Raw genomic sequence first — 23,596 nt, forward strand, 5'->3', positions numbered from 1 at the left:
CCCGCCTGCCTCTGCCTCCCAAGTGCTGGGATTAAAGGCGTGCGCCACCACCGCCTGGCTATATTATTCATTTTTATATTCATACATAAATACACATTGGCATCTATTTTTATATATTATTTATATATGTGTATTTTAGGATTTAGATGTAATATAGTTTTGAATGAAAAATGATCAGCCAAGTGTGGTGGTATGTACACCTAGCACTCAGAAAGCAGAAGCAGGTAACTCTGTGAGTAGCACTATAAAGAGCTATGGCTTTGTTGCAATCGGTTTGGCCTTGTTGCAGGAAGTGTGTCACTGTGGGGTGGGCTTTGAGGTCTCATATATGCTAAAGCCATGCCCAGTATCCCAGACCACATCCTATTGCCTGCAGGATCCAGATGTAGTTTCTTCTCCAGCACCATGTCTGTCTGCATGCTGCCATGTCCACTATGATGATAATGAACTAAACCTCTGGAAATGTAAGCCATCCCAATTAAATATTTTTCTTTATAAGAGCTGCCATGGTCATGATATCTCTTCATAATGACAGAAACCCTAAGACAGGCACTCTCTCTAAGTTAAATCTAGGTTCAATCTTATTTGTTTATAGCTAAGATTTCTAATGGAAATAGGAGAACTATCAGACATGCTACAACAGTCTCCACTGACCTCTAGATTATGATTCCTTAACAGAGGTAAATCAACAAAGATGACAGAACTTATTATCTTACTCAGCAAAGCTTGCCAATTATCATGAGAGAAGTGAGTTAACATTATCACCAGGTGTGCGTCTGTAGATAGCCATGATTTCAGAATACTATAGATATAAAGAGGTTTTAGATTTAGAACTTCAACAGGAATCCAAGTTGTAAAGTCAACCATCAGTGTTCTAATGCTTCCTGAGGGCACATATGCACTAAAAAGGATAACCGAAAGCAGAAAGCAAATGCCCTAGCTAATCTTCACTGATACGTGATCCTGGGCTCTGTAATACCCCAAAGCCAAATCTTTTGAGAGATTTTTAAAGGCTATTTGTAATGCACACAACAGGCTCCATACTATAAAGAAAATGTGGTTGTAAATTACACAAGAAATCTCTTTCAGGACACTTTAAGGACAAACACTTGGTGGCACCAGAGGACCTTAATGGAATTTCTTAAAAACCTTTACATGAAACTACCCATCAGAATAAGGACTGACTGGAAACGAACTCAATTATAGCACCAACAGAAGTTTTACTAAGATTGCTGAGGCTGTCCCTGCTGATACTTCCTGTGTCAGCAGAGCCCTCCTGGTTAAACTGTCATTCTTGTATATCCTAACCTCAGCTCCTGTAAATGGACTTCCTAAAATTAGGGTTCTGACTGTGTTCTCATCATTGCCTACTTCTTTCCAGGATGGACTAAAATAAAATGTCTTGCCATGGAGGTACCATTGTGAAAGTAAAAAGAATCTCTTGATGTTGTGTTTCTAAACAGGCTCTCTAGTGACAGAGCACTCAGAAATCCTTGTAAACCCTTGCCCCTAATTCAGAAACTCACTGTCTCCATCATCTGCAGTCTTAAGGGAAAACAAAGCCCCCCGATTTGAGGTATTTCCTTACTTCAGTCAAACCTAGTAAAGTACTAGGTTTCAAAATCGTATCAATACTGAATGTTAGCACATTTCTTCTACATGACTTAAAACTCAAAGATGTCTTCTGAAAACTCGAAAGAAATGAAATACTTGAAAACCATGTTTGAAAAAATTGTATCAGTTACTTTGGCTTTCAGCACAATATCTAAATTCCAGGGCACAGATCTTGGGATCTCCTAAATAAACAGATATTAGGTTTCATTCTTCAATACCTATAGTTCTATGCTACCAAGTGATTTAAGACTAGAAAATGATAAGAAAACTGTAGAAACAGACTGTCTTAGGAAAACAAAACAAAACAGCTCCCAATCAAAGGAAATGTGTCAGTAAGGCAAATACATAATACAGGCGGCCTTTATTCCTGCGCCTACAGAGTGAGATCTACATCAGGAGTCAAGAAACTAGAATCTGCCTGGGATAGTGGCACACGCCTTTAATCCCAGCACTCAGAGAGCAGAGGCAGAAGGTGAATCTGTGAGTTCCAGGCCAGCCTGGTCTATAAAGTGAGACCTAAAAAAAATAAAATAAAAAGAAGAAACTAGGATCTGTAGGTCAGATTTGACCAACTACTTGTCCTACAGGACCTGTATGTAGAGAATTGTTTTTATGTTTTTAAATAGTTGCAAAGAAAACCCCCCAAAAAGAAGAACATAGTTACTCATCTAAGGGCTGGCTGCCCATGGCTGTTAGATAGTTGTGATGGAAGACTATCTGATCTACAAAGTCTGAAATATTTACCATATGGCTCTATAAATAAAAAGCAAGTGGTCTCCTAATCTAGGTCATCAGAGTCACCAACTGCAGTGCTTTATGAAGGTTTTAATTCCTTATACATGCCTAAATATTTTATCTCCTCTTTGTTGGCAGTCCAGAACCTTAAATGAGTAAATGCATACTATTTCTTAAGTGATATCTCCAATTGTTAGCCTCAATATTGTTTTCCGAATTCTCGGCCACCTGTGAGATGAGTCCAATAATGGACTGAAGTTGTGACTTAGAGACAGTTTCTGTTCTCTTGGTTTAAATTGGTGCTCTTAGCTATTAATTTAGGATAATTGATAATAATCATTTTTCCTTGCATTTTTCCATGTTGGCATGTTCAAATATGGGACTGTTTTATAACTACTGTCCTATCTAATGGACCAATATTAAAAAGACAGGAAATATATAATATAATATAATATAAATTATAAACAGTCATTGCCAGGATCAATCATACAAGCTACCATGACTTGATAAAACAGTGTAGATTTGATTTATTACATTCTAAATAAAAATAGTCTCCTCTCCAGATCAGGATGAAGAAAGGAAGAAGGACTGAGAACTGAAAGAAGAACACTCAGAACTAAGAGGTCTGAGAACACCAGCATCAACATTATTTTGTTTGTGGAAGAAAACTGTGCCTAGTATTTTCTGTTTTGGACCAATGAAGAAACTTTAAAGTACTTGTTTACTTGGGTAAAATACCTAGTTTATAAAAAAAAAAATGCTTCATTCTCAAAAGTAGCTTCAAGATCCTCATGCTGTTACCTTGACCTATCTTAAAACATTACATAACAATTTTTCAATTCCAATCAACCCTCCAACTTAAAATTATCCACATAAAGGCATTTGAGCCTAAAGCCAGAAACCCTCTCTATATTCTCATCCTGATGTGCCTCTTTTGAAACCTTGAGATTACAAAATGTTCAAACTACAATGAGTTAGAATACGGCTATTTTTAACAGGTTGTTTGATGACATTCTGATTAAGACAGCACAATCATTTTCACACTGTTAACAGTGTGGACAGTTTATTTATACAAGTCTATAAAGTACTATAGGAATCTAGCTCTATTTTTTCTTCCACTGAAACCCAGCTTCAATACTATTTATTAAATAATATATTCTTCCTTGTTAACTTGAAAGCTAATTCTATCATTAATTAAATTACCATTTGTATTTGGCTCTATTTCTGGGTTGTATTATGATACATCTGCTGAATATACATTCATATATACAACAAAACTATTTTAACTTTTTAAATGTGTGTGTGTGCACACGCGTGTATGCGTGTGTGTGTATGCACATATGTGTGAAGGTCACAGGCTGGGGAGTGGGAAGATTGAACTCAAGCATTAGGCTTGGCAGTAAGTGCCTTTACCAGCTGAGCCACCTTACTAGCCCTATTTTAATTATTTTATAGCTTTATAATATGTCTAAGGATCAAAATACCACTACATCATTCTCCTTTTTTTCTCTAATACTTTCCAGCTATTCCTCTATGTTAATACAAGCTTTGGAATCAGCCTAAGAGCCCTCAAACATGCTCTTGGTATTTTTAAAAAGAATTACATTAACTTTTTTAATTATCTGAGTTACTTTTAATTTTTTTATGAGTTTTTTTTTGTCTGCATGTATATCTGTGTACCACTTGCATGCCTAGTACCTGTGGAGGCCAGAAGAGGGCACTGGATCTCTTGTTTGTAACTAGAGTTACAAACAGTTGTCAGCTACCATGTGGTTACTGGGAATTGAACCTGAGTCCTCTAGAAGAGCAGTCAGTACTCATAACTGCTGAGCCACCTTTCCAGATCCTCCTATTCTGAATTTAATACTGTTGATTCTTCCTAACTAAAAGATATAGCCAGGTGCAGCTGAAAATACCTGTAATCCCAGCTATTTAGAAAGCTGAGGTAAAAAGATCACTTGAGCACAGATGTTCAAGATCAGACTGGATACAGCAAGACTCAGTCTCAAACTCAGAAGCCAAGCCAAGCACAACTTACATTTAAAAATCTACTCATAGTTCAATTTGCACTTAGTATTCACCTGTTTTCTCTCTCCATGGACAGGAATGTAGATATGTCCCTTACATAATCCTGCCCTGGTTGCTAGTCTTACCTTCAAATGCCCCCTAATTTCTAGTCAGATTTAAGCTCTGTCATTTGAATTGTTAATCTGAGATATTACCCCTAAGAAGAGGCAACATCAACTTAATCTTTGCTCTTTGGGTATTAATTTTATTTTGGTGGAAAGGTATAAGAACTGTTACCTTGGATGTTTTAATGCAGATAAGATAACAGATGAAATCATAGCTCATACGTTTTCTATTTGGGTACATGATATACCACCCTGCAAAAACATGCCCTAGCCCTGAGCTTTCAGCACCTTCAGAAACACTCATTCCCTTTAGTATTTGTTAGATGCAAACAGAAGTTTTCAACAGAATTGTCTTCGGTGTTATATTAGAAAGCTTAAAAATTCTGAAGCCACAAATATCATTTATTTTGGTGGGAACTGTCATGAGCCTATATTTCAAATGCTACAGTACCTCTAAATATATGTGAGAAATTTTAAAATGTTGTAGTAAATGTTAGAGCATAAGATTTATTTTATGTGTATACATGTTTTTGCCTACATGTATGTATATATACTATGTCCATGTCTGGAACCTGAAAAAAAAAAACAGAAAAAGGTATCAGACGCCCTGGGACTGGAGCTGTGGGTGATTATGAGCTCTATCTGGGTACTGGGAAAAGAACACAGGTCCTCTGCGAGAGAAGCATGGTCTTGATCACTGAGCCATCTCTCCAGCCCCGGAATGTTAATAGATGCTGAAGATGATAATCTGAGAAGGGAATACTTACCTTTTGCCATTTCAGTTCCTGTATCTCCATAATAATTTTAGCAATCTGCTTTTCATATTGAGTCTCTGCTTCCTAAATTGAAAAGAAAAAAGAATGCTATGAAAATGAAAACTTCACAGATTTAGTTCCAGCTCTTTCTAGTGAGACAGAAATGACACACCTTCACATTCACAGGGGGAAACCTGGAATTCTTCAAATTAAATTTATAAATCCAGCAGAGGACTGTGGTTCCATATCAATCAAGTAATCCAAAATCTGGATAGAGGTTAGGCATGGTGGCATAAACCTTAATCCTGTCACTTGGGAGGCAGAAGCAGGCACAGGTGCATCTCTTAGCACCTGATGGTCTTAGTTCAAACCCTAGAATCCATGTAAAGGGAGAAGGAAAAACCCTACTCTACAAAGGCTTTCTCTGACCAGCACACAAATGTTGTAGCATGAGCACACACACACACACACACACACATATCATAATCATCATCATAAACAGAATTTTATTTAAAGAAAAAACACAGTCTTAATAAAAAGGAAATCTTTCTCAGAAGCTTCCCAACACGCACATCCCATTATCTCATTGCCATATGGGATTACATGTACTCGCTAAATAAAGTCACTGGCAGAGAAGAGTACTTCATGAATAACTACCAATGAGGACTTCTCTGACTCACACCAGTAAGAAGTAAACCCTAAGACACAACCATGGCTTTTCTAAACTTGAAAGAAGGAAGAAAGTGCATGCCAACAAATACCAACATTATATGCTACACAAAAAGTGAAGGTGACATTAGAATATCTTGTAATAATATGATCTATAATTAAAATTGAATGGCCAGAGATAGTAGTACATGCCTGTAAACTCACCTACTCTAGAGGGAAACAGACAGATTTCAAGTTCAAGACCAGGTTGAGTAACATTGGGAGACTTACCTAAAAATAAATAAATACATATATGTGCATTATACACAATATGCATACATTTATTCTGAAAAAAACTTGTGTTAAAATGTAGAAGAGGACTGGAGAGGTAGCTCAGCAGTTAAGAGCACATATTGCTCAGGAGAGACCTGGGTCCAGTTCCTAGCACCTACATGGTAGCTTACAACTAATTCCAATTCTAGGGGATCAGCCATTCTCTTCTGAACTTCAAGAGCACAAGAGAAAACACTGAAACATATAAAATAAACCTTTTAAAAGATTTTTTAATGTAGAAGATACAGCTTTCACTATGTCAGTGTGGGTACACTATTTTAAGTAGGCAGATTGTAAGATTTTATCATGATACTGTTCTCAGTTTTATGTATTTATATATTGATTGATCCAGGAAAAGATTTATGAGACAGGTATTCTTCCTATTTTAGTTGAAAAAATCAAAGTAGCAAAAGGATAGTTTCTCAGTGCCCTGGTTTGCTTTCTGATGCTGGGACAAACACCATGACCAAAGCAACTTGGGAAAGGAGAGGATTTACTTCAATTCACAGTTTATATTCCAGCATCAAGGGAAGCCAAGGAAGCAACTCAAGGCAGGAACTAAAGCAGAGACCATGGAGGACCACTGCTTTTGGCTTACTTTGCTTGCTTTCTAAGCCCAAACCACTTTCCCAGGGGTGACAGCACCCACAGTAGGCTGGCTACTCCCAAATAAACCATCAAGAAAATGCCCCACTGTTTAAATGTACCATATTTTCTTTATCCGTTCTTTAGTTGAGGGGCATCTAGGTTGTTTCCAGGTGCTGGCTATTACAAATAGTGCTGCTATGAACACAGCTGAGCAAATGTCCTTGTGGTGGGAGTATGTATCCTTTGGGTACATGCCCAAAAGTGGTATTGCTGGATCTTGAGGTAGATTGATCCCCAATTTTCTGAGAAACCGCCATACTGATTTCCAAAGTGGCTGTACAAGTTTGCACTCCCACCAGCATCCTCTCTAGCATAAGCTATTATTGGTGTTTTTAATCTTAGCCATTCTGACTGGAGTAAGATGGTATCTCAGAGTTGTTTTGGTTTACATTTCAAGAGAGGGAGGTGCAAAAGAAGAGCAAAGGGGTCAAGACCATGATGATGATACCCACAAAAACAGCTGACCTGAGCTAGTGAGAGCTCACTGACTCTAGACTGATAGCAGGGGAACCTGCATAGAACCAAACTAGGCCCACTGACTGTGGGGACAGTTGTGAGGCTTGGGCAGTCTGTGGAGCCACTGGCAGTGGGACCAGGATTTATCCCTAGTGCTTGAACTGGCAATCTAGGAGCACATTCTCTTTGAAGGGATACCTTTATCAGTCTAGATATAGGGGGGGAAAGGCTTGGTCTTGCCTCAAAGTATCAGACTTTGTTGACTCTTCATGGGACACCTTATCCTTTCTGAAGAGTGGGGGTAGGATGGGGAAAGAGCAGGAGAGGGAGTGGAAACAGGAATAGATATGTAAAATAGGGAAAGATTATATTTTTTAAATCTTAATTTAAAAAAAGGAGAGAGGGGGGGGAGAGAGAGAGAGAGAGAGAGAGAGAGAGAGAGAGAGAGATGAAAGAAAATGCCCCCACAGATATGCTTACAGGCCATCGAATACGGAAAATTCCTCTTTCTTCTTTCCTCTTTCCAGTCAACTCTAATTTGTGTCAACTTGTAAAACACTAAGCCCAGGAAGGAAGGGGCTTACTTGCCTTACAGGTTAAGTCCATCAACAAGGAAAGTGGGCAGGAGCTGAGGCAGAGACTGCAGCAGAGACCATGACGGACTTCTGCTTACTGGTTTGCCTCACTACCTTCAGGCCCACAGAGCCAAGAATGGTACTGCCCACAGTAGTGCAAACTCTCTTACATCGGTTACAATTAAGAAACTGTCTCACAGACATGCTCACTGGCCAGTCTGATCTGTCTAGGCAATTTGTTGAGGTTACCTCTTCCCAGGTGACTCTAGGTTTGTGTCAGGTTGACAGCTGATTTGTTTTCTTGTTTCATATTTGAAGTAAGATCTTGCTATACTGCCCAGGTTAGTCTGTAACTCCTGGCTCAACCACCCAAGTAATGGATACTACAACAGTCTTAACTCTGTCAAGAGTTTGTATTTGATCCCAAATTATCTGCCTCCAAAGTCTCTTGAATACTGAATTACATTTTTAAGAGATTGTGGATATGGGGCTGGAGAGATGTCTCAGAGGTTAAGAGCACTAGCAGCTCTTCCAGGCGTCCAGAGTGCAATCCCCAGCAACCACATGGTGGCTCACAACCATCTGTAGTGAGATCTGGCGCCCTCTTCTGGCCTGCAGGCATCCATGCAAACAGTACACTGTATACATAATAAATCTTAAAAGAGAGAGAGAGATTGTGGATATGATAAGACATAGGGATTGTTATAATACACTCTTGAAAAACTCCTCATACTCTTTATAGCCCACACAAGTTAGAAAACCCTTTACCAGGGCCAGTAAGATGGCTCAGTGGGTAAAGGTACTTGGAGCACAAGTGTGGTGACTTGAGTTTAACCCCTATGACCCACATGATAGAAGGGAAGATCAGACTACCAAAGTTGATCTCTGGTTTCTACACACATGCCATGATACATTTGAGTCCATCAATACAACACACACACACATGCACACACACACACACACACACACACTAGGGCATACATGTGTTTTAAAACCTTTTGCCTACATGTAAGTACATTCTGATTTTGGTAGAACATTTTCAAATAAAACTTAGAAATAGTTGTTGTATGAAAAACATAAAAATTAAGAATTGATATGAGGGTTGAAAGATGGCACAATGTTTAAGAGGATATGAGTTCCAATTCCCAGCAGTCCCATCAGCCAGCTCACAGCTGCCTGTAACTGAAGCTCAAGGGGCATCTGATGCCTCTCACAGGCACATGCACATAGTCACAAAGAGACACATATACATGCATCTAAATTAAAGCAAAAATAAATAATTTTAAAATAAATAATAGGAATGTGTTAATGAGAAACTTTCCTAATAGTAATCTGTTAATATAAAAACAGCCTCTTTAATACTATTTAAAAATGAACTTTTGGGTCATTTCATCAATAGTAGAGATATTTATCTTGAGCAACTTTTGGCTAATTAAACTAAGAAAATATACAGAAAAGTGCACAGTATTTTTACCAAACAACATGGAGAAACTGAATTGAGCAATTTTAGAAAGACAGATTATAAATTTGAAAGGAGAGTAAAAGTAGCCAGTTACAGTTTGGGTTTCCTGAACACATGCCTACTGTATGTGCTAGGTCCCTAAATCTGTTCAGGGTCAGAAATTGAAAGGGTCTGACCAACACAGCCCATCTTGTAAAACTACAGCCTGAAGCAAGCACTTTAAAAAGGCACGACACTTTCTAAAGGTTATAAAGAGTAAATAAACCATCAAATTACTCCTCTTTTATTGTTTTTGTAAAAACACTTAAATCCTTGTAGTCCTAAGGCATCTAATAAAAAATAAGCACTTTTAGGATCCTATATTCTGGGATACTTTATTGAACTTGGAGATAGGATTTTTCTTGCTAAATTTATTTTCTTTCGTTGACAATCTCACAGGCATTTTTATTAAAACTTTTTAAAGTCACTTGATAGAGTAAAGAAAAACATAAAAGCTAAGTAATAAAGATTAAAAATAAGTTTAATGGAAAATTTGGAGTCAAAATGCCAAGAAAGTATAAGTATGCAACAATGCTACTTTGGCAATGTGGCTAATATCCATTTATCCAATTCCATTGAAAATAAAGATATGTATTCTACAGACTGTAATGATTCAATCAATAGTAATGGCATTGATTTTGCAGCACAGAAAGATGATGTAAGATTATTTGCTACAGAGTATACTACTGTGTGGTCAGTTTTCTCTTAGTTTCCTTAGCAAATCATTGTTACTTCACACTATCCAAAAGTCCACTGAATTATATTTATTGTTTACATAGAGCCCAAGGACTTATTACTATTTGGATACTTAACAGATTTTTTCAAGTAATTTTATTTATAATTTTATCATGACGCACACTATGTGGTAACACAGTTCTTAACTGGCATGGTATATTGTACCTACAAAACTGGGACCTTCTTAAAGTACAAGACCCCGAAATGGTTTATAGGAGGACAACAAGTAAATGTATATTTTAATGTTCTAAAGGCCTCATGGTAAATGTCTTTCATCCTCCTTATACAACTGATTTGGATCAGAAATGTATCTTTTTAAAAAACATTCAAACTCCTTCTAATTTTTTGACTCCAATAGATTTTACATTGAAATAGGAATTTCTATGTTACTTTCAATACAATACAATATAGACTCTCAAGTTCAGCATAAGTCCTACCCTATGCCAGTCATATACCAACCACCTGAATCCTCAATTTGTGATCCCTGTGCTATTATGGATCACTTTTACCTTATCACCAATCCCATGGGTCTGTCTGACAAGGTTATTTATCAAACTCAAATCTTGGAATGAGTTGATGGAAAGCTTGCCTAGCATAAATGAAGCCTTCTGAGTTCAATCTCCAGCATGTACTGGTACATATCAAAAATCTAGCACTTCAGTGACAGAGGCAGAATGATCAAGAATTCAAGGCTATCCTTGGCTTCACCAATTTAAGGCAAGTCTGAAGCACAGGAGACTGCCTCAAAATAAATAAGAAAAGGAGTCAAAATTCTAAATTGCACATACTATAGATTCAATATGGGCTATTTTGTTGATTCAGACTGTTAAATTGTACATCTTTATTAATTTAAAGCATTCAATTATTTTCAAATTGTATCATTTCCCAGCACTCGGGAGGCAGAGGCAGGCGGATCTCTGGGAGTTCGTGACCAGCCTGGTCTACAAGAGCTAGTTCCAGACAGGCTCCAAAACCACAGAGAAACCCTGTCTCGAAAAACCAAAAAAAAAAAAAAATTGTATCATTACCAATTTAGTCCAACATAGTGGTGAACACCTTTAATCCCAGCACTGGGGAGACACAGGAAAGTGGAGCCCTTCGAGTTCAAGGCAGTCTGATCTATACAAGTGCCAGGCCAGCCAGGGCTACATGATGAGCCTAGTCTGCTAAAACTGAAAAATGAATTATTTGTGGGTGTTCACTTTGAATCTATAAGTATGTGTGTTTTTTCCTCCACTCAAAACTCAGAGATCTATGTGAAAAAGGAGCTGGAACAATTGTGAGCCAGAGGTGATGAATGAAAGGAGACAATGTTTTCCAGACACAACAGGGCTGACAATGAATGCACAGAATCCGCACAAATTCAAACAAGACAAAATCCCAACATATTGGTTTTGTGTTTGTTTAAAAAAAAAGAATATGGGGCTGGAAAGATGGCTCAGTGGTTAAGAGCACTGTTTGCTCTTCCAGAGGTCCTGAGTTCAATTCCCAGCAACCACATGGTGGCTCCAAACCATCTATAATGAGATCTGGCGTCCTCCTCTGGCATGTGGGTATACATGGAGGCAGAAAGTTGTATACATAATAAATAAAATTAAAAAAAATATGAAGTTGAGTCGGTAGAAAATAGGGGATTTGATAGAAGTTGGAAGAAGGGAAAGAGTATGACCTAAATATATTGTATGTAACATTTAAAAATAAATAAAAGTGTGTAGCACCGCCTGTGGCAAGAAAAATAAATGAATGCACGTGTTTCATTTTAAATACCCACAGAGATCAGAAAATTAGATCTTTCAAGGAAAGGAAGAAAGAGCACAGTGAGATAGAAGGAGAAAGTGGGATAATGGAGCAGAGAGGATTAAACAGGTTGGTGGTGGGGGAAGTCCTTCTGTATATGTGTTGCTTTCATTGGTTAATGAATAAAACTGCTTTTGCCTACTGCAGGGCAGAATAGAGTAAGGCGGGAATTCTAAGCAGATAAAGAAGGAAAAAGGCAGAGTCAGAGAGACACCATGTAGTCGCTGAAGGAGAAAGACACTCACTGGAGCCCACTGGAATCTTTCCAGTGAGGTACCTCATGGTGATATACAGATTAATAGAGATGGATTAATTTAAGATGTAAGAGCTAGCTAGAAATATGCATAAACTAATAGGCCAAGCAGTGTTTTAATTAATACAGTTTCTGTGTGATTATTTTGGGTCAGGGTGACCCAGAAATGAACAAGCAGTCTCTGCTACAGGTTGGGAGATGGGAGGGCAGGTAGAGTAGGGAACACAGGGAGGGGTAACTAAGACTAAAGGCTTCTGAAAAAGTCATATGAAAACTACTTCAGAAAAAAAAACTTTCTAAAATATAAATATATGCATCTGTATATATAAAAGGAGTTTATGGAGTTACCCTATAGCAGGACAATAATGCCTCAACTAGAAATCACAGGCTAACAAAAATCTGATGTCTGAAATGCGTTACTCCTATTGTAGTTGTTGGCCAGTGAAGTCCCATAGAATCCCCCAACTATTGCAAGCTCTCCAGAACTTAATGAAAAGACCCTATTGGTGAAGATACCACATACCTGAGTCACAGAACATGAAGAAATCAAACTGCTATTGACCTGAAAGCTTCATCCCTTGCCTAAACCATGGCAATCTTTCACAGTGCTAAGTACACTACCAGAGGGAAAATTAAGCATCAATTTTACCCAGCTATGAAACCTATGAGCTAAAATAATGACCAACCTGACAAGATATGCCCACCAGTATAGTAGTGGCATGAATGTCATGGGAGTATCCAACCCCTTTCTAGGATTTTAGGCCACTTCCCAAGATAGAATCCATACCTGGTACCATTATTGAGACCAAAAACATATGGCTAGAAAGATCATATGCCGCCAGGTAGTGGTGGCTCATGCCTTTAATCCCAGCACTCAGGAGGCAGAGGCAAGTGGATCTCTGTGAGTTTGAGGCCAACCTGGTCTACAAGAGATAGTTCCAGGACAGGCTCCAAAGCTACAGAGAAATCCTGTCTTGAAAAACAAAATAAATAAATAAATAAATAAATAAATAAATAAATAAATAAATAAATGAAAAAGAAAAAAATGAAAGGTCATATACCATAGGGGACAACCTACTGCCATTAATTAACAAAAGGAACGTAGTATTAAACCTACTCCTAATGACATTGCTATACCCATAAATTACTACATCTTTCAAAAGTCATTAGAAAGACTTCTTTTTTGGATGAGATGGCAATTAACATGAGACCCATAGTAGATAAGCTGCAAAGAATAAGAGACTGCAGTGTGAAATATTATTGTACACTGTGGGAATATATGTTTTCTGTGATTGGTTTAGTAAAGAACCTGACTGGCCAACATCTGGACAGGATAAGGTTAGGGGAAGAGCCAAACAGAAAATGCTGGGAAGAATAAGAGTAGAATCATAAGAGTAGGGAGCAGACGCAGAGAGAAGCAAGATGGACATGCTGTACTGAGAAAAGGTGTCAAATCACATGGCAAGCGTAGATAAAAATATGGGTTAATTGAAAATGTAAGTTAGCTAGTAATAAGCCTGAGCATTTATATAATATTAAGCCTCTGTGTAGTTACTTAGGAGCAGCTTGCAGGACAGAAACTTCAGCCTACACTGCCAAGTGTTCCGACCTAAATGGGACCTCTATAACACAGAAAATGGAAAGGAAAGACTGTAAGAGCCAGAGGCAGTAGATGACAACAGCAAAACTGTTTTCCAGATATAAAATGGTAGTTACACAAAAGAATTCACAGTAGTTGTAAAAGCATATACAAGACCTATGCAAGCTCAAGCTTGACAAAAATTCAGCATATAAAGAGTAGTAGTCATGAAATCCTACCCCTAGATAATGAACTTTCCCTAATGGTGTGGCATCTCATAGATGGAACACACTCCAGTTGGTGGCCACACATACAAGCATATATAGAGGGGCTAGAGAAATGGCTCAGCAGTTAAGAGCACTGATTACTCTTCCAAAGGACATAGGTTCAATTCCCAGTACCCACATGATTGATCACAGCTGTCTGTATCTTCAGTTCCAGGGGATCTGATTCCTTCTTCACTGTGGGAAGCATGTATACACATACATGCAGGCAAACATTCATACAGTAAAATAAAATAGTATATAAATTTTTAACTAAAATATATGAAATTCTCAAAGAATTATCAAAAATATGTATTAAAACTGGGCATGGTGGCTCACATTTTTAATCTCAGCACTTGGAAGGCAGGCAATTTCTGTGAACCATCTCAAAAAAATAATAAACATATTTTTTAAAAACTTAAGTTTGATCTCTAGCGTACACACACACGTGCACACACGCACATATACAAATGATATGCACATACACACTAACTGAATACATGCACTGTTCTTTTACTAACCTTAAATACAGCAAAGGTTTCTTTGATTGAGACAGGATCTTATGTAGCCAATGCCAGCCTCAAACTCACTAAGTAGCCCAAGATGACCTTGAATTTCTGACCTCTTGACTCTATCTCCCTGGGATTAACTACTTGAACTACCACACATGCTGTTAATGGATGTTGGAGATCAAACCCAGTCCTCCTCAGAAGACAGTTAAAGAGTTATGAATTTCAATCTGCAAATAACAAACAAAATATAACGTTTGAAACATAAAGCATGAAGTTTTAGTGTCTTGAAGTTGTTTCACTTAGGAAAGTTAACATTTTACATTTATCAAGACATGTTTTTATAGATTACTTTATAAATTACTTTGCAGGATTTCTTCTTTAAACACATTTTTGTTACACTAATAGATAACTTTTATATAAATCTTTATATATTACACTAATAGGTAACTTAAATAGCATGAAATTTATAATAGTAAATTTCAATAATTTAAAACAGAACAAAGTTTATAATGTTTCAGCTTCTTTTCTCACTTGTAGCTTATTTTCAGAACAGGAGTGTTGGTTCACTTGTCTAGAATATGAGATTTTGCAAATGTTAAAAGAAATACTAGCTAGGTGGTGGTGGCACACACCTTTAATCCCAGCACTCAGGAGGCAGAGGCAGACAGATCTCTGTGAGTTTGAGGCCACCCTAGTCTACAAAGCAAGTTCCAGGACAGCATGGACACAGAGAAACCCTGTCTCAAAACGCAAAACAAACAAACAAAATACTTATTGGGGGCTGGAGATGTGACTCGGTAGTTAAAAGCACCTGCTCTTCCAAAGGCCCTGAGTTCAATTCCCAGCAACCACATGGTGGATCATGACCATTTATAATGGGATATGATGCCCTCTTCTGACATAAAAGCATAATGCAGACAGAGTATATATTCTTTAAAAAATTGGTAAGTTTTAAAATTAAAAAAAAAAGAAAAGAAATACTAACAACAAAGTACTTAAGAGAATGACTGGTCAATAATGAACATTAGATGAGAACAAAAACAAACCGAAACAAAGCCAAGCAAATAAAACCAGATTACTACTACAGTGGCTTCTGTTCATTTCCTCTTTCCAGAAGCAGCTGCAGTCTACCCTACAACAGAGTTAACAATACAGTTTCAGACTTAGATCAGCACAATCCCAAAAGAGAATGCTTTTGAAGTTTTGCATTATAAAGCTATCTTGCTGTCTTAGGGTTTCTATTGCTATAATAAAAACACTGTCTTAGTTAGGGTTAATATTGCTGTGATAAAACTCCACGACTGAAGAAGGATGCTTAAAAGAAATCTTACACTAGCTCAGAACTGAGTATATTAGAAGGTTATTTTTTTAGGTGTAGACTCACAGATCACAATCCTCTGCTGGAAAGGGGAACAGCAACCAAATCCCACAGCAAGAAAAGAGGCCAGACACACGCTTTTAATCAGCATAAGAGGTCACGCCCAAGTGGGCAGGTAACTTAAAGACTACTGGTGGCAGGAATTCCTACAGCACACGACCAAAAGCAACTTGGGGAGGAAAGGGCTTATTGCACTTATATTTCCATATAACAGTTCATCATTGAAGACAAGGAACTTAAATATGGCAGATATATGGAGGCAGAAGCAGATGCAGAGGCTGTGAACATATGTTGCTTTCTGGCTTTCTTTCATGGCTTGCTCAGTCTGTTTTCTTATAGAACCCAGGGTCACCAGTCCAGGGATGGCACCACTCACAATAGGCTGGGCCTTTCTACATCGATCACTAATTAAGAAAATGTCCTACAGGCTTGTCTACAGCTGGATCTTATGAAAGCATTTTCTCAATTGAGGTTCCGTCTTTTCAGATGACTCTAGCTTGTGTCAATCTGACATAAAACTAGCCAGCACAAGCACCATGACCAAAGCAGCTTGAGGAAAGAGTTTATCAAATTTTCTAGGCTTTAGTCCAGGGAAATCCAGACAGTCCAGGGAAATGATGGCAGGAACCTGGAAGCAGGAACTAAGGCAGAGGCGAGGAAGGACAGCTGCTTATTGGCTTGCTCTCTCTAGCTTGCTCAAATTCTCATACCATCCAGAACTATCTGCCCAGGGGTAGCAGCCTGGGTAAATGGACCCTCCCAAATCTATCAAAACAATGCCCTACAGACCTGCCTACAGTCCAGTCTCAATTAAGATGCCTTATTCTCAGATGGCCTCAGCGGTGTCAAGCCATCATACCTAGCCAACATACCTGCTAAAGCCAGTACGTTTTACAAATACTAGCCACACATACTTTCTGAGCTGAGTTTGATCCTCAGAACCCAAGTAGAAGAGGAAGAAGAGAACCAACTCCACAAAGCTATATTTTTTCTTTATAAATAGGAGGTTGTTTGGGAGTCTTGAAAGAAAAAAGAAACTGGAAAAATCAAAGCTTTCTATTTAAAACCTTAAGAGGGGCTCACCCTTCTCATGCGTAGCTCTTCCACTGCTTCAAGTAAATTTGTTCTGAAATCCAGGAGCTGAATAGAAGCCATTGTCTTTAAAGAACTCTGAAGCGTGACGGTAGATGTTGAGGATTTAGTGCTATCCTCCATGTTAATATTTATTTCATTTCCTGCAATTCAAAAAGATTACTTATGTTTTTCTAGAAAACCCACAGCTCCCATAAAAAGACATTACCCCATAATCCTCCAAGTTCAACACTAAATAATAATGCTGCTATCCCTCATACTCCAATATTTATAGAAAGACACTTGGCAGAAATGGCTTTATTCTACTTCTCATGCTTGAGGGTTTTTCTTGTACCTGCGTGCCCTTTAAGACTACACTTTCTGACCCTATACAGCAAACTTGTGAAGGCTGGGTTCCTAATATTGACCCTTCACCAGAGGCTTGATGCCATGCATTCTCTTTCTGAACTTTGCTTTCACATGAAGCTACTTTGCAAAGGTAGTGTTCACAGTCTGACATGATTATAAGCTCAAAAGCAGTTGCACAGATAAGCACAGGGGAGTCCTATGAACCAGACATCTCCAGTATCATTGAGACATCATCAGTATTACCATCCTGTATAACAATGATGCAATATTTACAATGTATGTCTGATATTAGTACAATCCATACAGTTGTACAGTGATACATGGATTTATTTGTGTATATATATTCATACTTCTGTGCACATTTATTGCTACTAATATCACAATCAAAATGCAGAATTCTATCGTTATCACAGGCCCCTTTGTTGCCACATTCCCTTCTCCCAGTCTTAACTTCTGTAACAGTTACCTTAATTTTAATTTCAGATACATTTGTTAAGTGAAAGAAACTTCAAACTATTAACACAGTTTTAAATGCTTCCACACTGGTAATGTCCTGAAGAAACGGGAAGAAGCAAATAAAGTTCCTCCTATTATCCTGAGAAGTCAAACAATTTTCACACAGAGCTTTTCCAGGACCATAAACAGCACACAAAGTTAACCAGGAGAAGAAAGATGTATGGCATTATAGGAACCAGCAAAGAGAGGCGAGTGACAAGAGAAGCAGATACGCACTTCATTAGCATATAATTACTATGTTTAAAGAAATAAGGCCAGTCTTGAAATTATCAAACAGCATGGTGTTGTTAAGACAGGGTCTCGCTAGGTCGACCTCCCTCTTCCAATACTCCTAACTCAGCCTCTCATCGATTATAAGTATGTGCCACTGGCAGACTTTTTTAATTCATTAAATCTCTATTATCTAAGATACATAATTTTAAAAAAACAGATAACTGGTATGTTTGAAGTAGACTGGCCACAATTAGTAAATAAAAAAATCAACACAGTTATCACAGTGAAGTGACCCAAAATAATGTGAAAAAAATCTTAAAATCAACCACAGGAAAAAAGATTGATACTCTCAGAGTATTAGCACGTAGAGTGATAATAAGTGTTCTAGTTTGCTTTCTGTTGCTGTGATAAATACCACGACCAAAAGTAATTTGGTGAGAAAAGAATTTATCTCAGTTTACATGATACAGTCCATCATGGAGAGAAGTCAAAGCAGGAACTCAAGGCAGGAGCCTGGAGGTGGGAACTAAAGCAGAGACCTTGGAGTAATCCTGCAAACTGACTTGTTCATCTACCTTCCCTATACAACTTGCCCAGGGGTGGCCAGTAAGCTAGGCTCTCCCCAACCCCATCAGCAATCAAGAGAATTTCCCACAGATATGTTCACAGGCCTATCTGATAAAGGCAATTCCTCAGTTGAGGTTTCCTCTTCCCAGGTATGTCAAGTTGACAACCATGTTCTGAGAAATCAAAAGTAAAATTACAAAGAGAGAACAGAAATAAATTAACCAGATACTAGAAGGAGACAAATGTTAATGATGCAAAAAATTTAAATATTTTTAAAACTGACAAACATTTAGGTAGACTTATCAAGATTCAGATGGCAAAACTCAAGGATGAACGAGGGAATGTTGCTGACGCCGTCTGCTGCCTGAGTCCTATTGTTCTGCATGAACAAAGCTGTGGAGACGTGAAGAGGTGAAGAGACTCTTCTAGTTTGGCAGCCCTAGACGCCTGAGGACCCATGACCCAGGAGCTAGACCAGCATCCTTGAGGTTTACTTCAGGTCTGAGAGTCAGAGACCTAACCTCCTGGTTTAGAAGCCAGTGAGTTACTGCTCTAGACCCTCAGCTAGACGCTCATTGTCCTGGCTTTTAACCACAGTGTCCCTGACATTTGCCAGCTGTTGTCATTACCAACTTCCAATAGCAGTGAGCAGCAACAGCAGATAGTGACTGCAGTGTTACAATCCCTGGGAAAGCCTGGACGTTGGAACTCTCAGCTACTACAGTGGCAACAGTTACAGCTCTCTTGTCTACAGTGTCAGAACCATTGCCTTTGACTGCAGCTAATGCTATAGCTCTCAAGTCTTGGGTTTCAGGACCTTTGGCCCTTAAAGCTTGGCACATCTCTGAAATTCTTCTAGCAACTGGAACCCACAATCTGCCCTGGCATCTCTGTTCCTCACTGTTTCTTCCCCTACTGATCTATGCTCTAACCATTACTGCTACTGCTGCCATCACCACCCCTCCTGCCACCACCACCCCTCCTGCCACCACCACTACTCCTACAGCCACAACTACCACCACAGCTACTGATCTGCTGCCACTGTTTCCAAGTTACCAACTCAGCCTGCTCTACTAATGATAAAGATCAAAAGGAGACAAACCCACTTAAGAAAATCTTTTTAATAGAGCTAATATACGCCACCAGAAGGCCACATAAGACAGTAGTACCAGGATGTCTTGAAAAGAAAGTCAAAGAGTCTGCTTATGTAGCCAACAAGAGGGTGAGTGGCAGGGGAGTTTTGCACCAGTCATTCCATGCCCCTTCATGCAAATAGAGTATCGTGTTTGCCCCCACTATAGATTTTCTACTGGGTCACCATGGAAAGAACTTCCACATTGGCCTGGATGAAAATGACTTCGAATTAGGAGTGCACTGAGGCTGGCAATGGCAAAAAGACTGGCCCAAGCTGTTTGAACAGTTGTAGTGCCTTCTGGAGTCACATACTGAGCAGCTTACTGAATACATCCAAAGAGTGTTCAAAGCAGCTGCCCTGAGGGAGGTCTGAACAGCTGGTAAAAAGGAGCTGCTTTGTTGCACATCCTGTAATCAAGGCAGAGAGGCACCATACCAAACTATGGTCCATCAACTGTTCCTAGGTAGCCAAGTCAGCCCTCAACATCTGAAAAAAAAATTAAAATGGATGTTGATTAACACTAATACTACCTAAATAGTATTGAAACTGCTCTTCTCTGCTCTGAGTCAAATGGGGAGAAATGAATCATTTCATCACATTACTATGGAAAAGAATGTTAGCCACAAATGAGGTATTATGAATAAATGGGACAATTCCTCAAAGCAGATACTTCCCAACTGACTCAAGACAAAAATCAACATAAACGCCGGGCGGTGGTGGCGCACACCTTTAATCCCAGCACTCGGGAGGCAGAGGCATGCGGATCTCTGTGAGTTCGAGACCAGCCTGGTCTACAAGAGCTAGTTCCAGGACAGGCTCCAAAACCACAGAGAAACCCTGTCTCAGAAAACCAAAAAAAAAAAAAAAAAAAAAAAAAAAAAAAAAAAAAAAAAAAAACAAAAAAAAAAAAAAAAAAAAAAAAAAAAAAAAAAAAAAATCAACATAAACCTTTCATGAGTAGGGAGACAGAATTAGTGTTGAAAAATTTCTCACAAAATAAAAAGCTCAGGACCAGATTGTTTGCTGGTAAATTTTACCAAAACTTTAAAGAATAAATACACAAAACTTTCTGGATAACAATATAAAAGAAAACACACTACTAATTCATTTTACAAAGCCAATATTATCTTCATACTGAAACAAGACAAATATTTCACAGGGAAGTAAAACCATAAACCAAAAGTCCTTAGGAATAAGAACATGTAAGTGCTCAATAAAATTTTACCACATACACAAAAGGAATTACACATCATAACCAAGTAGGGCTTATCCTAGGAATACAAGGTTGTTTTGATATGCTAAAAAAATCTTTCAGTGTAATAAACCATATTGATGGGATAAGGAAAAGAACAATAGGATCATCTTAATAAATGCAAGAAAAGTATTTAACAAAGTCCAATACCTTCTCATGATAAAATTCTCAACAAAGTAAGGACAGACGGGAATGTCAGCCTAATAGAAGGAATATATGAAAAACTCACACGGACAGCAAGTGTTTGTGCTCTGAATGTGAAATGCTGCCCACAGACTCTTGTGTTGGAATGCTTAGTTCCCAGCTGTGATACTGTTGTGATGAATCTGTGGAACCTTTGGGAGGTAGAACCTAGCTGCAGGATGAGGGTCACTGTAGGATGGGTCTTGAGGATCACAGGCCAACCTTGCTTTCCGGTTAACGACATGTAAAAATGAATACCTGCTACAAGTTCCTGCCACCACAAACAGAGCCTAGCTGTCTCCACCTGAGAGACCATTCCCACCACGATGGACAGAATCTTCTCACACCAAAAGTTGAAATAAATCCTTCCTTCTGTAAAGTTATTCCTTGTCAGCTATTTTGGTCACAGCAATAATAAATGCAGTTAAAAAAATTGCTAAAGACTTAGAATTTTCCTTTTAAGAAATAAACAAGAACACCATAAAGGTATTTGGTTTTGCAGATTGGATTTATCAAAATTTTAAATGTTTGTACTTTGAAGACTATAATAACCTATGAAGTAAAAAATATTTGCAAAGCATATATTTGACAAAGAAATTTTTACACTGAATATATAATAGCTTACTATGATTAAACAGTAAAAAGACAAAACAGCCATGAGATTAGAATAAGTGCATAAGTGTACATGTGGCCATATCATGAAATATATTTGCTATCATTACTTATTAAAATGATAAAAATCAAAACCACAGAGATACATTTCAGAAGTATTAAGATAATACAGCTGAATAAATTTTAAAAAGAGAGAGAGATGTGTAGCTCAGTAGCAGAGTACTTACCTAGCATGTGTAAAGCTCTGTATTCACCCCCAAACCCCTCTTCCCAAGGCACCCCCAATGCATGAACATGTGAGCTCGCACGCACGCACGCGCGCACACACACAACAGACATTAACAAGTATTGGCAAGACAAGGAAAACTTATCACTTACATTGCTGGTGGGATTATAAAATCATTAAGCTACTCTGAAAAACAGTTTGGCAGTTCCTCAAAAGGTTAAACATGAAGCTACAAGATGACCAGCATCCTACTCCTAGGTGTAAATCCAGTAAAAACAGAAATTCCCATGAAAACAACTGTGCATGAGTGTTCATCACAGCATCAATCACAGTAAGTAAAAAGTAGAGACAACTCAAATGTCCATCAACTGATGGATGGGTAAACGAAGTGACAGAATGCAGCATGTCTATATAGTAGACTAGTATGGGCCATAAAAAAGAATAAAATACTGGTACATGCTATAGGATGTATGAGCCTAAACAACATTATGCTCAGTAAAAGAAACCAAACACAAAAGGCCACATGTTATTTGATTGCATTTACATTAAGCATCTGGAGTTGGCAAATCTATACAGACAGGAATAGATAAGTGGTTGCCAGGTATGAGGGAAGACAGGGAATAAGTAATAAGAGCATGGTTTCTTGTTGAGATAATAGAACGCTCTGGAATGTAATAGTGATGGTGGTAGTTGCACAACTTTCAGAATTTATAACAAAACTACTGATCTGTATGTTTTAAAAGTGTGAATTTCACGGAATTACAATTCTGTTTTAGGAGAGTATGTTTAAGGATTAAAAAAAGAGAAAGAGGCAAAAGAGAAGACTCAGAGGCTAAGAGCATCTGCTGTTCTCGCAGAGGACCCGGGTTCAGATTTCAGCACACACATAGTGGTTCACAACCATCTATAACTCCAGTCACAGAGGATCCAACACTCTCCTGACTTCTGCCAGCACCAGGCACACTCATTATGCACAAACATATATGAAGGCAAAACACTTATATGCACAAAATAAGATATTTTTAAGTGATTGAAAAAAGAAATTGTAAAAGACCTTTTTTAAAACAGGGTCTCACTATGTGGCCCCAGTCAGCTTGAAATTACTAGAGATATACTTACCTCTGCTTCCCAAGTGCTGGGATTAAAGACATTCACCACCACATATCTAGCTAAATAAGACATTTTCATGAGGAAAGAATGCACATTTTTTTCAGAGAAAATGAAACAGAAAATTTGACAGAACTTCACAAAAGAATTTTAAAATAATGAACCCGGCAATGGGATCTTGGGGGTGGGGTGGGAGGGAGGTAAGGGGAGATGGGGAGAGAAAAGTGAGAAGGGGAGGTTGGGGGGAACTTGGGAAACGGGATGTTTGGGATAAAGGAAGGTTGGATAGTGGAGCAGGGAAGCACACATCTTAATTAAGGGAGCCATCTTAGGGTTGGCAAGAGATTTGGTGCTCCCAGGTGCCCAGGGCGATGTCCCCAGTTAGTTCCTGGGGCAGCTGAGGACAGAGAACCTGAAATGACCCTATCCTA

At 38.3% G+C, this 23,596-nt stretch overlaps 1 protein-coding gene across 1 annotated transcript in view; it reads right to left on the bottom strand.

Moving 5' to 3' along the window:
* The window catches only part of Ccdc73 (coiled-coil domain containing 73), a 140,016-nt gene that overhangs the window by 104,567 nt on the left and 11,853 nt on the right, over positions 1-23,596 (bottom strand). The window contains exons 2-3 of the mRNA XM_050146980.1: positions 16,998-17,149; positions 5,249-5,320 (exon numbers count right to left, since the gene is read on the bottom strand). Coding sequence (XP_050002937.1) covers positions 5,249-5,320; positions 16,998-17,129 — 204 coding nt within the window. The 5' untranslated portion in view covers positions 17,130-17,149. The remainder of the gene's footprint in view (positions 1-5,248; positions 5,321-16,997; positions 17,150-23,596) is intronic.

The sequence above is a fragment of the Alexandromys fortis genome, unplaced genomic scaffold, assembly GCF_014885135.2.
Source record: "Alexandromys fortis isolate MF-2015 unplaced genomic scaffold, M_Fortis_MF-2015_v1.1 scaffold_12, whole genome shotgun sequence".
NCBI classification, from domain to species: domain Eukaryota; kingdom Metazoa; phylum Chordata; class Mammalia; order Rodentia; family Cricetidae; genus Alexandromys; species Alexandromys fortis.